Source organism: Mesocricetus auratus, unplaced genomic scaffold, assembly GCF_017639785.1.
Source record: "Mesocricetus auratus isolate SY011 unplaced genomic scaffold, BCM_Maur_2.0 Super-Scaffold_100022, whole genome shotgun sequence".
NCBI lineage: Eukaryota > Metazoa > Chordata > Mammalia > Rodentia > Cricetidae > Mesocricetus > Mesocricetus auratus.
The window spans coordinates 32,328,333-32,343,228 of NW_024429203.1; the positions used below are offsets into that span (position 1 = coordinate 32,328,333).

Below are 14,896 nucleotides of genomic sequence, written 5' to 3' on the forward strand. Positions count from 1 at the left end.
CACATGAACGGGGGCACAGTTCACCAGTGGAAAATGTGATACAGGCTGGAGAGGTGGCTTGGGGTTTAGCACATGAACGGGGGCACAGTTCACCAGTGGAAAATGTGATACAGGCTGGAGAGGTGGCTTGGGGTTTAGAGCACTAGCTGCTCTTCCTGGGGACTGAAGTTCAGTTAATTCCCAGCACCCACATGGGGGCTCACACCCTCTGTAACTCCAGTTTCGGGCATCTGGCGCCCTCTTTTGGACTATTCAGATACTGCCAGCAGGCAAAACATCCATATGCATAAAATAAAACAGAGAGAAGGGCGGGAGGGATGGGGGAGGGGGAGAAAGAGAGAGGGAGGGAGGGGTGGAGAGAGTCAGAGAGAGAGAGAGAGAGAGAGAGAGAGAGAGAGAGAGAGAGAGAGAGAGAGAGAGAGAGAGAGAATGTGGAGTCTTACAGCTCCTCCCAGTAGGACAATAGAATTTGTCTTGAAGGCAATCATGGGTAGTTAGAAACTCCCACCAATTTTGTTTTACTTTGAGGAAGTATTCAAGCATGGTAAGATTTAACAAACACAGAATAGCCTAGAACCCACCAGAGAGTTTATTTCCTCTTTTTTTTTTTTTTTTTTTTTTTTTTTTGGTGGTGTTGTTTGTTTTTCAGGATAGGTTTCTCCGCATAGCCCGGACTATCCTAGAACTCGCTTTGTAGATGAGGCTAGCCTAGAACTCACAGAGATCTGCCTCCTGAGTTCTGGGACTAAAGGTGTGCGGTGTGGGCCACCATTGCCTGGCTGCCTTTGCTTCCCCTTGATTAGTAATTATTTCTTCTTCTTCTTCTTTTTTTTTTTTTTTTTTTTTTTTTTTTGGTTTTTCGAGGCAGGGTTTCTCTGTGGCTTTGGAAGCTGTCCTGGAACTAGCTCTTGTAGACCAGCCTGGTCTCGAACTTGCAGAGATCCGCCTGCCTCTGCCTACCGAGTGCTGGGATTAAAGGCATGCGCCACCAATGCACGGCTCTAAAGTTTCATTAAGGGTAAAAAGAAAAAAACTCTGAATTCTGTCAGAGCAGCCCAATTCTAGCCTGGTTTTTCTCTCAAGATCTCTCTCTGAGGCCGGCTGTCCTTTTTAGGAGAGCACCCACTTTAGTTTCATACAATCCCTTTGAAAGTGGACCAGCTTTTCCCAGTAGTTACAGACACACTATTTTCAAGAAGGAAGGGATTAGGATCTCTCAGTCTGGAAACTTGACCGTTTTACCTGTAAGCATAGAGTTTGGCTAGCGATATCTTTCTCATTTTTTATGTACATATAAAGAATGGTGAAAGTTGGTTTGCTAAGGTTAAAAAAAGGCCTCGGTGGGAAGTAAGGTACATGTTGAAGCACTCCGTTTGACAAAAGTGGCCACATCTTTTTTCCTGCCCTTACAGAAATGTAGAATTTAGCAAGTTATCACTTATGAGCTTCCAATTTCTCAGGGGAATTCCTCCGTGCTATTTGAATGCTTTGTTTTGTTTGTTTGTTTTGTCTTGTTTTAAATCTGACACAGAAGTCAGGTGTAGCCTCCCCTGGTCTTGTCTTTTTTTTTTTTTTTTTTTTTTTTTTTGGTTTTTCGAGACAGGGTTTCTCTGTGGCTTTGGAGGCTGTCCTGGAACTCACTCTGTAGACCAGGCTGGCCTCGAACTCACAGAGATCCGCCTGCCTCTGCCTCCCGAGTGCTGGGATTAAAGGCGTGCGCCACCAATGCCCGGCCCCTGGTCTTGTCTTGGCCCAGTCAATTTGGTATCACACAGCAGAGGTGGCTCCTGAACTCCTGGAAGGCATTTTTATCGTCAGTGTCTATTTTATTAAAGTCCTTAAGGCAGTTTCTCCATTCTGCCAAGTGAAACCATTCTTTGCCTTGCTTCCTAAAGCCAATAATTGAATCAATTGGTAAGAAAACTCAGGTTCATATGTCCATAAGGTGATTTGAAATTCTTTAACAAAACCTAGAGGGCCCTAATATGGGTCAGGAAACCCCACAATCAAAGACTCTATCTCACATTTTGTTCAGGATGTATGAACAGTATGAGTCCTCCCTCTCCTTAAATAATATCTTAAAAGGAGGCATAAGAATTTGTCCTTTTGGTAGAGAATTTTGTTCCCCTTGGGAACAGGAAAGAGGTAAAGGGGAAGGAAGCTAGATGTCCTCAGAGAGAGGAGGTACAGGAAGAAGGGAGCAGGTGGGAACTGAGGGCTGGGAGAGTTAATTCTTCAGCGTGTGTCTGCCTTTAATTCTGAGAATTTCTAAAAGCCCCTTATTCATTGTTCCTACATTGTCTGCCTGCTATTGACTCAAGACACTCCAAGACCAATTTATCAGCACAAAGACAATTTATTTGCCCCAGAGGGACAGAGGGCAGGGAATAAGAAACAAAGATAGAAGACAGAGGATGAGGGAGATGGGGAAGAGAACAAGGGAGAGGGGAAGGGATATTTTGTTCCTGGGCAGGAAAGGAGGAAGTTTGACTGCCTCTGGATAGAGAGGAGACAGACATAATACATAGGCAAATGACAGTTTACAAAGGTAAAACAGAAAACCCCGTGTTAAATTGTGTTTAATTTTACTTGGGCTTGTTAATTAGGCCAGCCTTAAGGGGGTTTTTGATTTCTGAACTTCAATACTTTGATAGCTGGACCTTGGTGGTCAGCCTCAGGAGGAAGAAGTAACCAAATAAGAGAATAGATCACGTTGGCTAGCTTTAGGAATACAATCTAAGGTTTTTAGCAAGGCAGAGGGGATGAGGAGAAGGGCAAGGCCTGCCAGGGCCATGCTTTCACGTTCAGGCTGGCCAGAGTTCCTTCATTCATTTTCTGTATGCTATCAAGTTTATCATCTCTTCTCTTAAATGCTTCTAAGTTCCAATTAAAGTATGTTGCCCATTTGTGACTTTTGTTTTATTGCCAGTTTTGGGTGCAAAAAATATTTCAGTTTTGGAACAGCAAATGTTCCATGTTGAAGAAACTGTAAAGCTAAGCTATCTTTGGTTAGAGCTCCCCATTTTTCCAAATACTTGCAAGTTGAATGTCCGCAAGTATTACATATGAAGCTGCCTGGAGTACCAGATGGTGTTTTATCTTCTAACAATTCCTCCCTTTTGGAAGACTTGTTACTCCCCTTTTTATTTCTCCTGAAAAGTTGCAAGCCTCTCTAGGGGACTTGTGTCTCTGATCACCTTTATATGCTGTTTTTGGGGTGGACTTTCTCAGCGTTCACCCCGAGACCTCTGTCTCTCACTGAGTCTCTGGGTTATCCAAGTGTTTATGGATATATAGGGTTCTTTTTTTTTTTTTTTTTGGTTTTTTATGAGGCAGGGTTTCTCTGTATTGTTTTGGAGGTTGTCGGTCCAGCCTAGCCTCGAACTCACAGAGATCTGCCTGCCTCTGCCTCCCGAGTGCTGGGATTAAAGGCGTTTGCCACCACCGCCCGGCTTGTAGAGTTCTTAAGACACTGGGTGATCAAAGCTTTATGTGTGGCTTCTCCAGACATTCCCTCTGACCCAGAAACAGGGCATAATTGTTGGGGTTCCCTATGACATCATGGCACGTTGTGGGAGTTCTTCTCCATACCTCCTCCCTGTTGGGTTGGAGGGAACAGCGCCTCTTAAGTTTTTAAATGGTCGGGTACTGGAAGATTATTTTCTAAGACGTATTTGTGTGTGTGTGGGTGTGTGTGAACATTTTGCTTGCATGTCTGTGCACCACACACATGCCTTGTGCCTGTAGAAGCCGGAAGAGTTGTAGATGTGGGGGCTGGGGATCGAACCTGGGTCCTCTGCAGGAGTTACAAGTGCTCTAACCACTGAGCCACCTCTCTAGCCCCACTCAGAAAATGCTTTAAAGTAGCACGGTTACCGCAATATGCATGAGGAGCCACAGGAGAAAGGCAGGACTGCACACTGAATGAGTATCAAGAGACAAAGGCCAACTAGGTAATAAACCAAAGGTTCCCAAGGTGAGCAAGATCAAGACAAACTACAACAGAAACCAAAATGCATTCAAAGATCTAAAAGGAAACAAAGGTAAAAACAAACCAATCAGAAACCAAAACACTTCTGAAGCAAGCACAGCCGGGTAAGTCAAAGCACATGCCTTGAAGGCAAAGAAATACAATAGCCAAACACATATTCTAAAAAAAAAAAAGAAAACCTCAGGTCAGAATAGATAAAGGTCTGAGTCCAAATAAAAGGTTACTAGTTTTCTTTTTCTTTTCTGAGATGGTCTCTCCTACACAGCCCTGATTGTGCCCACTCTGTAGGCCAGGCTGGCCTTGAACTCTCAGAGATGTCCCTGCCTCTGCCTCCCAAGTGCTGGTGAAGCAGTGCCAGATGGCAAGCAACAAAGGACTTTGTCCTGATACCTGATGCCAATCCAGTAGATTCCTTCAGTGAAAAGCGAATTATTCCCAGGCCCCATATTAGGCATCAAGAATTGTTGATGAAAGACACAGATCTCTCCCCAAAGGAATAAAAAAGATGGTTTATTCTGGATCCAAATATGAGTGGCCAATGACCTGGGAACACAGATTTAGGTTTCCCCAAACACAGTGTTCCAATGAGGCAGCAATTTCATGAAGTAGTCAGTCACAGTAACAGAACAAAGGAAGCCACACATCACGACACTTTTCTAATACACTGGTGGGTACAGCTGGTAGATGGGTTACAGCAAAGCAGAGGAAACTGCTATAGGCCTCAGATGTATTCTGACAGCACTCTTAGCCCTCTGATGGGTGGACACTAAGAAGTCTGTCCATACATTCCAGAGGATGTTTGTCTGTTAGTCACAGGTCTGAGACAGGGCCGGGCAAGGAACGGCTGCTTAGGAGGCTAGAGCTAGCCCAAGATAAATCATAATTAGGCTGTGGAGCTGCAGCATTCCAACCTCTCCACACCACTGGTGTTGTACCAGTCAGTGAGCCTTTTCGGCCGCAGCTCTTTCCCAGGGTTACTTTATAGGGACAGAGGGACTCAAAAGCAGCTGCATTACTGAAAAGCGCACCCTAATACCAGTGAAGACTCAGAAAGGCTGCAACTTCAGAGCCGCCCTCTGCACAACCTCGGGGTAGCTCAAAAGGTCCAGGAGATCCTTGGCAAGATCAGTTGGTGAGGCTCCCACCACAGCAATGTTTACATGTTGTACAAAGCCCAGGTTAACCTTCAAGAATCTTCCAAAATTCCCTTTTCCCAGACATGTGACATTTTGTTTACATTCCGAGATCCTTTCCCTTCCTGGAGAGAATTCTTCAGCTGGGTGGAAACTGCTGTACAACAAAGGCTAGCCTCGGCTACTTAGCCAGATCCTGGTACAAACGTAAAGAGGGGTGGCCATGAGTCTTAGTGGATGAGCGCTGCTTGAGGTCCTGCGCACAATTCCCAGCACTGCGACCACTGCAAACGTTCCGATTGAAAAAAAAAAGACGTTTTGGCGGGCTTTTTGTTGTTTAGGGGCCATTGACTGTGTGCATTGACTTCCCTGGCACTTGTCTGGGGCAGAGGGGGATGGCTGCCGCTGCCGAGCAAGCAGACCAACCGCCCTGAAGTCACCAGGCTGTGAGCAAGCCCAAGTTAATTCACAGAGAGGTGACATGAAGAGCCCCTGAACTAGGCAGACAGGAGAGTTGCGTGGTAGGTAGTAGATGTTCTGTTCCTTCTTCCTACTCCTGCCTCCAGCGACCTTCTGGCTGTGAAGGCCAGGGATAGCTTCAGACAATACCTTCCTAAAACTCCTGACCCACAGAAACCACAAGACATAAAAAACGAGTTTTTTGAAACCACAGGCATTAGGATTGATTTGATACATACAATAGATAATATTAGGTACATGGGAGGTATTTAGTAAGTGGTAGGCTTTTTTTTTTGTTATTTGAACTTCTAAGAAGTGAGGTTACTATATGAAAAACAAAAAAGACCCCAACAATTTCCCCTCCAGTAAATTTCCTTTGACAAAAACTTTTGGATTGATGCCCAAAGATCAAGTCAGTATATTTTAATCCTGATACCAAAATAATGCAGGTTGATCAATACTCCTCAGTCAGGGATGAGCTCATCGTGGAACAAAGCTTGGAAGTGCTGCTTTCTGGGGAGGACCGTGTGTGTAGAGAATGCACACCGTGTAACTTTACAGTCACGTGCCGGGCGTTGGTGGCACACGCCTTTAATCCCAGCACTTGGGAGGCAGAGGCAGGTGGATCTCTGTGAGTTCGAGGCCAGCCTGGTCTACAAGAGCTAGTTCCAGGACAGCCTCCAAAGCGACAGAGAAACCCTGTCTCGAAAAACAAAAAAAAAAAAAAACAAACAAACAAAAAAAACTTTACAGTCACGTGTACTGGATTGCTCTTTCCGGGCCTCATTTCCCCTTTGGGGTGAGATGTTGAACCTAACCTCACACAAGATGAAAACAGATAGGGTAACCTCTTCATTCACCCACCCCACCCGTGATTCTGCCCCTGATTTAACCATTCTCAATGGCCTGGCCTGAGCTCTATACTTTAGCCTTCTCCTTCTTGATGACAGGGTCTAGCTATGTAGTTCTCCATGGCCTGGAACTCAATAGGCAGGGCCATACTTAGACTCTACCTTCTCCCAAGTTCAGGGATTACAGGCTCATTGTACCCCAGGGTGGCTTCAGTTTTGGGGATTTTGTTTTTGTTTTTTGTTGTTTTGTTTTCCTTTTGAGCTGAAAGCTACTATGGTGCACAGGCAGGATCCCAACTCCTGGTGAGAGGCAGCCTCCTGCTCCAGTCTTCCAAGTTGAAGTAACAAAGAGTCACCAGCATACCCAGCTGCTTTGCTCTCTTGGGTCATGTAAACAGAAGCAAGTGTGAATATGTGTCTAGCTCATATGTAGATAATATGTAGATACAAATTGTGTATCTTCGTTGGTGGCTTTCAAGAATGGAATCATGATGCACAGGTTCCCTGCAGGTTGCTTGTTTCATGAGACAGCAGATCCTGATCTTTACACAGTAGCCCATGTCTCCCTGGCTGCTGTCATAAGTTGTCATTAATTTGTGAGTTAAAGTAGGGCAAATTTATTTATTCCTTCGGTTTTCTGCAGGCCAGAGAGGTTCAAGATCAGATTTGCCTTGTTACAATCAAGTCTAAAGTTGTCAAGGCTGTTTCTTCTGGAGGCTCTGAGCTTGGAGCAGCTACCTGTATTGAAGTGTATCACCCGCAGTCCCCTTATGGAATTTCTTCTGGTGAAACCCTGGCCCCCTATGCGCCATTTCCCTCTGTGAGAACACGTCATTTATGACCCACTAGATAATACAGGGTCACACTTCCCCATCTCAGGATGTAGACTTTTATCAGAGCTCCAAAGTCCGTTTTGCTAGGTAAAACCACCACTGTAGGTCCACAGATCCAGTCCATATTTGGAGGTGGGGGCACATCATCCAGTCTGACACATTTGAACTTCTTTTTAAGAGATCTGTTATATTTATTTTATGTATACGGATTTTTTTCTGCATGTCTGTCTATGTACTATGTGAGTGGCTGACAGCCTTGGATCTCCTGGGACTACAGTTACAGATGGTTGTGGATGACTCGTAGCTGCTGGAAATTGCACTCAGGTCCTTTGGAAGAGCAGCTGGTACTCTCAATGGATAAACTATCTCTCCAGCCCAAAATCTTCTCTCTCTCTCTCTCTCTCTCTCTCTCTCTCTCTCTCTCTCTCTCTCTCTCTCTCTCTCTCTGTCTCTCTCTGTTAAACTCGCGCGCGCGTGTGTGTGTGTGTGTGTGTGTGTGTGTGGTGTGTGCTCATGTGCAGGACACTGTTTAATTTTTTTGGTAATTTTTCTTTTCTTTAAAATTAAAAAAATTTTTCCTCTTTCTGGGCGGTGGTGGTGCACGCCTTTAATCCCAGCACTCCGGAGGCAGAGGCAGGCAGATCTCTGTGAGTTCGAGGTCAACCTGGTCTACAAGAGCTAGTTCCAGGACAGACTCCAAAGCTACAGAGAGAAAACCTGTGTCACAAAGAAAAAAAAAAAGAAAAGAAAAAAGAAAGAAAAAATTTCTCCTCTGCTAACCACTCATCCCCCACACCTTTTTTAGGTGATTGGGGGCAGGTGTTGGTGCTACAGATAGACTCTAGAAGCCCCAGGCACGGTTAGCTCATTTTAGGTACCTGCTTTACCACTAGGAGATCCCTCCCTGGCTTTATTTTAAGGTTATGTGTACTTACTGATGTAGCCCATACCTTTCTCTGTTACCACACAGGAAACAAAGAATTCTAAATATCAGGAGACTGAGTAGAATTGTTACAGTAGTTACTTGAGGGAACTAGCAGAGGACAGTGGATAGAGACGGTTTTACCCTGAAGCAGCCTATTCTTAGCAGGGGTCTTCTGGAAGGCTGACAAACTGACTCAGGCGTGGTGAAAGTTCAGAGGCCTGGGGGCTAGAAGACAAAATTCAACTTGGGTTAAAGCTGGGTGTGGTGATAATGGTGTAATTACAGCACTAGGACGATGAGGCAGGAGGGTCATGATTCCCAGGCCAGCCTCAGTGACATAGGGATACTCTATTTCTAAATAAATAAAAAACAACAGGCAGGCAGGCGGTGGTAGTGTACACCTTTAGATCCAGCACTCAGGAGGCAAAGGGAGGTGGATCTCTGAGTTTGAGACCAGCCTGGTAGAGTTCCAGGACAGCCAGGACTATACAGAGAAACCTTGTCTCAAAAAACCAAACCAACCAACCAACCAACAAAAACAAAAACAAAATTTGGTTAACAAGTACTTTGTTCTGGTTAGTCACCGGGCACAGGTGGCTCAGTTTGTCGTTTATAAGACTGGGAATCTGAAAGGTCATTTTTGGGTCTTATACAACCATATGGGGAGGTATTTCTTTGTACTGTGTCATTCACAAGAGCATAGAGGAGTACAGGGTTCAGGTGAAATTCTACACCATATTTTTTTTCTTCTTTTCTTTCAGAGTTTCTTTGTGTAGCACTGTGGCTGTCCTAGAACTTGGTATGTAGAACGGGCTAGCATCAATTCAGAAAGACCCATCTGCCTCTGTCTCCCAAGTGCTAAGATTAAGGGCCTAGGCCACAATTTCCAAAAATTCCACATTGCCAATATGTAGAGTTTAGGGACTGTAGTTCATTCGTCCTTCCCCTCACCCCATCCAACTAGAGACAGGCAGGTCTCATGTATTTAGACCGGCCCTGGATTCACTATGTAGTTGAGATGACTTTGAGTTTATCATTCTGCCTCTACCTCCCAAGTGCTGGGGTTACAGGCATGTGTCACCACTCCTGGTTTTCTTCGATACTGGTGTTTAAACCTGTGCCATCTGAGCCGTATCCCAAGCCCCTACACGTGCTTCTGATAATGTCAAAAGGCTTCATCAACTTGTTCTTTAATATTCAGACAGGCTTCTTTGGTCGTTCTCCCTATCTTCAACTATCTATCTAAACATAGACAATACATCTGTCCATCTAAGTAAATAAACAAAATATCTATTTATCATCTATCATCAGTCTATGTAACTGTTATCTTTGTGTCTGGAGATGAACCTAGAGCCTCAAGTATGCCGAGTAAGTACTCTACCATTGACCTATACCCTCAGCCCTTACTTTAACACGTATTTTATAATATTTATTTTAACAATTATAAAATAGTTTCATCCAGTCTCAACTTATCCTGAGGACTTTATAACCATCTGATCCAGTCTATTTTTTCCAAGTGTTTATAAAGAAATTTTGATTAAGTCCTTTTTTTAATTTTTTTTTTTTTTTTGGTTTTACGAGACAGGGTTTCTCTGTATTGTTTTGGAGGCTGTCGGTCCAGCCTGGCCTCGAACTCACTTGCACCACCACTGCCCGGCTTGATTAAGTCCTTTTAAAGTTAGAAAAAAATAGCTGGGTATGTTGGCCAACGCCTTTAGGCCTAGTACTAGGGAGGCAGAAGCAGGTGGATTTTTGTGGGTTCCAGGCTAGCCTGATATACACAGCGAGTTCCAGGATAGCTAGGACTATTTAGAGAGATCCCATATTAAAACAAACAAACAAAAAACAAAATAAGCAAATAAAATTAGAAAAAATTCAAGGCATGATGGTGTATACCCCAGCCCTTGGTAGGACTGCTCTAAACTGGGCTACTTAGTAAGCCTGGGCTACTTAGTTGAGTTTCATACTACCTTGGTCTCTGGAGTGAGATTTTTGTCTCAAAAAGGCAAAAACAAATACAATAATCGTTTAAGCTTTGCAGTGCTTGTAGTTAGTAAAGTTGAGGCTCTTTTAGCTACAGTTTCCAAATTACTACTTTTTTATAATTTTTTTTTCTACATTGATATGATTGTGTGTTTGTGTGTGCTACTGCCTGGATGTGGAGTTCAACTTGCCGGAGTCTACTCTCCCCATCCACCAAGTGGGGTCCAGAAATCCAGCATAGACTTGGCTTCAGCCGCCTTTACAGGCTCAGCCATACCTACCCCATTGTTTTGAGGCAGGATCTTACTTTACTCAGGGTGATCTAGAACTACACTATCTTGGGCTAGCCTCCAACTCAAGGTCATTCTCCTACTTCAACCTCCTAGCTCCTAGGAGCTGCGATTAAAGGCGTGAGTCACCAGTTGGTTTAAAAGCTGGCTCTTGTCAGTGTCTCTTCCGGAACCGCCTGCTCTTCTGCGTCCAGTTTTCTAGAATCCACTGTTACTGGGTTCCTTTATCCACGAAAAAGGTTGGGTGGGGCGGAGGGGGTGGGGATCGGTTTCAACACCCTTTCTTCTGTCTTCCTGGTCTCTTTCAGGAAAAAAAAGGTGTTTTATCAGCACTCCAGACTTCTTCAGTCAGCCAGGACCAGGAAATTTCCCACCTCACTTTTTATTCCCTCTTGTGCCTTCTGGGTCCATCCAAGCATCAGAAGGCGAGATGAGGCCAAGGCCAGGACGACGCTGAGTGTGACAAGGCAACACAACACACCCGCGAGACAGACTTGCTTCGCCCCGCGCCACAAAGACACACTTCCTACATCTTTGTTTTGCGAGGAAAAGAAACTGTAGCATTTCTTCCCTTCTTTCAGGAAGAGGGAGGGAGACCAGGAGACAGGGGCGGGGTCAGTGGGTCCTTCCAGTTAGCAAAGTTCAGGCTGGCACCAACTCTCTGCGTCCAGTCCTGTAGGACACGCTGGAAACCAGCCAAAATAACCTCTTAACAGATCACCTCGTTTCTGATTTCAAACAAGGAACCATAAAATCCTGAAATGCGCCGGGCGTGGTTAGCGCCGGCCTGTAAATCCCAAGTCGTTGGAAGCTGAGGCAGGAAGACTGTTGAGAGTTCGAAGTTAGCCTCTGCTACATAGTGAATTCCAGGATAGTCTGGGCTACAGCGTGAGACCTTGGGTCAAACAAACTCACCAAATCAACTCCACCCACCCCCGGTGGGGGCGGGGGTGGGAAGAAGCCCAACCCCCTAATTCCTTAAAAATTTACATTTTGTTCTACCCAGCACTGACGCTAGCTGAGAAAACAAACCTGCCCTTTCTCCCCCAGCTTTCCAGCTTCACTGAGGTGCCAGGTGATGATCTGCAATAGCATTGTCTGGCCCTAAGGGCCTGACAGTTAATGATTTGTCGCACGAGCCGGGCGGAGGAGCGCGGGGACGCGAGCGAGCAGGCGAGCGAGCGCAGCAGGAGAGCAAGGCGGGCGCGGGCCGAGTCCGCCGCCGTCCTCACAGGCGCCGCCTCCTGTTTTCCGGGCCGGGGCACTTCGCGGGGTTCCGGGCACACGAGGCTCGTAGGGACCCATGGAGGCCGAGTCGCCGGCGAGCGCGGGGGTCACGGAGCCCCAGGCGCTGGGCGCCTTGGGCAGGATCGGCAACCTGCTGAGCAGGATCCGAGGCAAACTCTTCACCTGGTGAGTGCAGCGCGGGGCGGGCCTGGGTGGCGGGGACCCAGACCAGACTCGCTGGCAGCCCACGCGCACGTGTCTGAGGAGGCGGTGGCGCCCCGATTTTGGTTCCGCGCACTCCCGACGAGCACTCGGGGAGGTCTCGTTTCACCTGGATGCTCATCTTCACATCCTTAGAAACCGTGGCGATGCTTTTCAGAGGGTGTGCAGGGGATTCACCCAGCTGGTATTGTGAGATCGGTCCCCGGGCCCCGCGGCAGGGTGGGAGTCCCCGTGGACGCCGTGGAGGAGGGCTGGCCACCCTGGCGCTTGGCAGGTGGAAGTGCTGCCCTTCCTGGCTCGGCGCCCGCATTCTTTCAGCTCGCGATCCTTTCCCACCCGGCCTGGTGTTGCCTCCGACTGGAGTTCACTCAAGTGAGAAAGCTGGGTTAAGTTTTGTGCTGTTGCGAACCCGAGACTGGGTCTGCCCTGTTTTGGTGCCTGAGCAAGGTGACATGATTACCTCCAGAGCTACGTCCAGGGAAGCAGGTGTCTGATGTCATCGTGCTCCGTTGGACCATAGGTAGAGATGTTCTTAAGGAGTTGGCAGAGACACTGGGGAAAGCTTTCTGTGGTCACTGGACGATGTGTTCTGGAGACACATAGAGGCTAACATCCAAATAATGAAATCCATTTACTGAGCATTCGCTCCGTGCCAGGCACTGCGCTTAGCCATTTATGTGGACGGTAGAACCGCATCTCCTTCACTTTAGGATATGGCACTATTGTTAGACCCACTTTCTAGGTAGGGAAACACAAGGCTAAGCGATTCTCCTGGGGATTATGAGAGTGCCAGGGTTACAGGCAAATGCCACTATCCACCCTGGGCAATGAGTTTCAGGAAAGATTTTGAAAGCTACGCCCTTGAAAAGGCATCTCATTTTCAGAGCTGGTCGATAAATGTGTATACATGCATTTTTTGTCATAAATAAGCATATTTTTAAATAGATGTGTGTTCCAAGGGGGTAACTTGGCCCCAAACCAACCATTCTCTTCCAGCTATGTAATGTCCTGATATTTTGGCACTAGTTTCTTAGCTGGAAGATGTTACAGCGACATAACTAAGGGAACAGATTTTGAATTCAAATCTTAGTGAGCTGACCTTGCTTGGACAAGTCACCCAAGTCTTGTTTGCTATTTGAGGATCGTTGTGGTACTGCAGTACAGTAAGAGTTCATGATTATCATGGATCAGATCCTGGGTTCAGTTCTCAACAACAGAAAAAAAAAAGTGGGGGTGGAAGGTAAGATGAACATACAGGATGGAAGGAGAACTAGTTCTCCAGAATTGTCCTCCGATCATCATATGTGCTGTGGCATGCATGTCCACACGTAAACACATACGTGGACACACTAAATAGATAAGTAATGCAAGAAAAAAATTACTAACCATCTTCTACCCCCCACCCCACCCTGCTTACCCTGCAGGGCTTTGAGAGGATTCACTGGCTGAGCACACAGCAGTGGGAATAGAGAACCTGGCCCATTTCAGTGTCCTGCATGGATTAGTTGTCACCACCCGCTCTCATTCCCTGGTAATGGGAACTTGTGGTAATTGGGAAGATGCCAATGACCCTAAGGCTGGGGTAGATAATCTGGAAGATATCAGCCCAGCAAGAGATACCAAGAACTAGCAGATGTGATGTTCCTCTTCATAGTGTAGTGTTTTCAGATAGAATGCTTTATAATCAGAAGACTCTAGCCCCTTGGGATTTCTCCCATCTCTCGGTGAGGATTACTTTGCTCCTCCCCGAGGGACACTTACTTTCTTGTGTGGTGGTGGTTTGTGGGTATTTTACACTCCTTGTGGATGGGCCTGCTTGTCAGCAGGCATTGTGCACAACCCTTAGCACAAGAATGAATGAATGAGTGAATGAATGAATGAACAAATAACTGAGAGATGATAAAGTTCTTTTCTTCCTACTTTTCTTTGCTCATATATCATTTCTTTTCCTGATCGAAAATTCCATGCCAGAAAAGTAAATTAAGCTCAACAATATGCTTCTAGAGTCCATAGACAATATTTGCTCTTATTCTGTCTTTAGCTCCCTCACACTCTTTTTGTTTCATACATACCATGTTTCTCTGTTGTCCTCAAGCCGGTCACGGACTCTGTGTTTAAATGACCCTCTTGCCTGAGCCTCCTGAGTACCCGGAACTACAGTATCTGGTTTCTATGACAAAGTTCATGAGAGCATCCTTTTCCTTACCCCATACTCTGAATGCCTCCTTCTGTTGATGTTTATTCTGAGGGTCACAGACTGCAACTTTCTTTCTTTGATATTACTATTTTTCAGTGTCTCAAAGAGGCCATGACTTTCATGTTGCTATGTTCTCTGAAGTTGGCCTTGAACTCCTAACCTCCTTGTTCAGGGAACCATGGGGTATGGAGAAAAGACAGGATACAGAGAGATAGCTTATAGTTTCATAGAAGCTTTTTTGTTGTTGTTGTTTTGTTTTGCTTTTTTTTTTTCCTTTTCTGCTCCTTTCACCAAGAAAACCACTTCTGATATGTGGATACTAAATACAGGGAAAAGTTAAGGGCCTGGAGCAGATTGCCTTCTTTATCTGAAGCATATATTCCAGGTGACCCCAACTCTTGACATAGCTGCCTCCTTTAGGGTGCAGACATTTTTCTTTGTGATTGTTAATACTAGATAAGTAGATTGATTATGGTGGTGGCTGACTGTAACCCCAGGATGGAATGTTCACAGGCATTCTGGGAGTTCAAGGTCAAATGTAGTGATACCTTGTCTCAAAGACAGAAGAGGGGGAAAAGTATCAGATCACTTGAGTACTCATTCCACAAGTTCAATGGGTACTTACTGTCTGGAGCATTCAGGGTAATAGACCCAGAATGACTCTCAATAGGTTTTGTCCTGGAACCTGACTTTTTTTTTTTTTTAAAGGGTTTCCCTATGTAGTCCTGGCTTCCCTGGAACTCACTCTGTAGACCAGGCTGGTCTGGAACTCAGAGATTGTCCTG

The 14,896-nt window shown here is 45.8% G+C and overlaps 1 protein-coding gene across 2 annotated transcripts in view; it reads left to right on the forward strand.

Annotated features, from left to right (window-relative positions):
• The window catches only part of Slc35f2 (solute carrier family 35 member F2), a 136,096-nt gene that overhangs the window by 75,278 nt on the left and 45,922 nt on the right, over positions 1-14,896 (forward strand). The window contains exon 1 of one of the 2 annotated variants that reach the window (XM_005069303.4): positions 10,773-11,878. The exons of the other annotated variant lie outside the window; for it this stretch is intronic. Within the exon in view, the coding sequence (XP_005069360.1) occupies positions 11,769-11,878 (110 nt within the window). The 5' untranslated portion in view covers positions 10,773-11,768. Of the gene's footprint in view, positions 1-10,772; positions 11,879-14,896 lie in introns of those variants that run through there. 2 annotated transcript variants of the gene reach the window in all.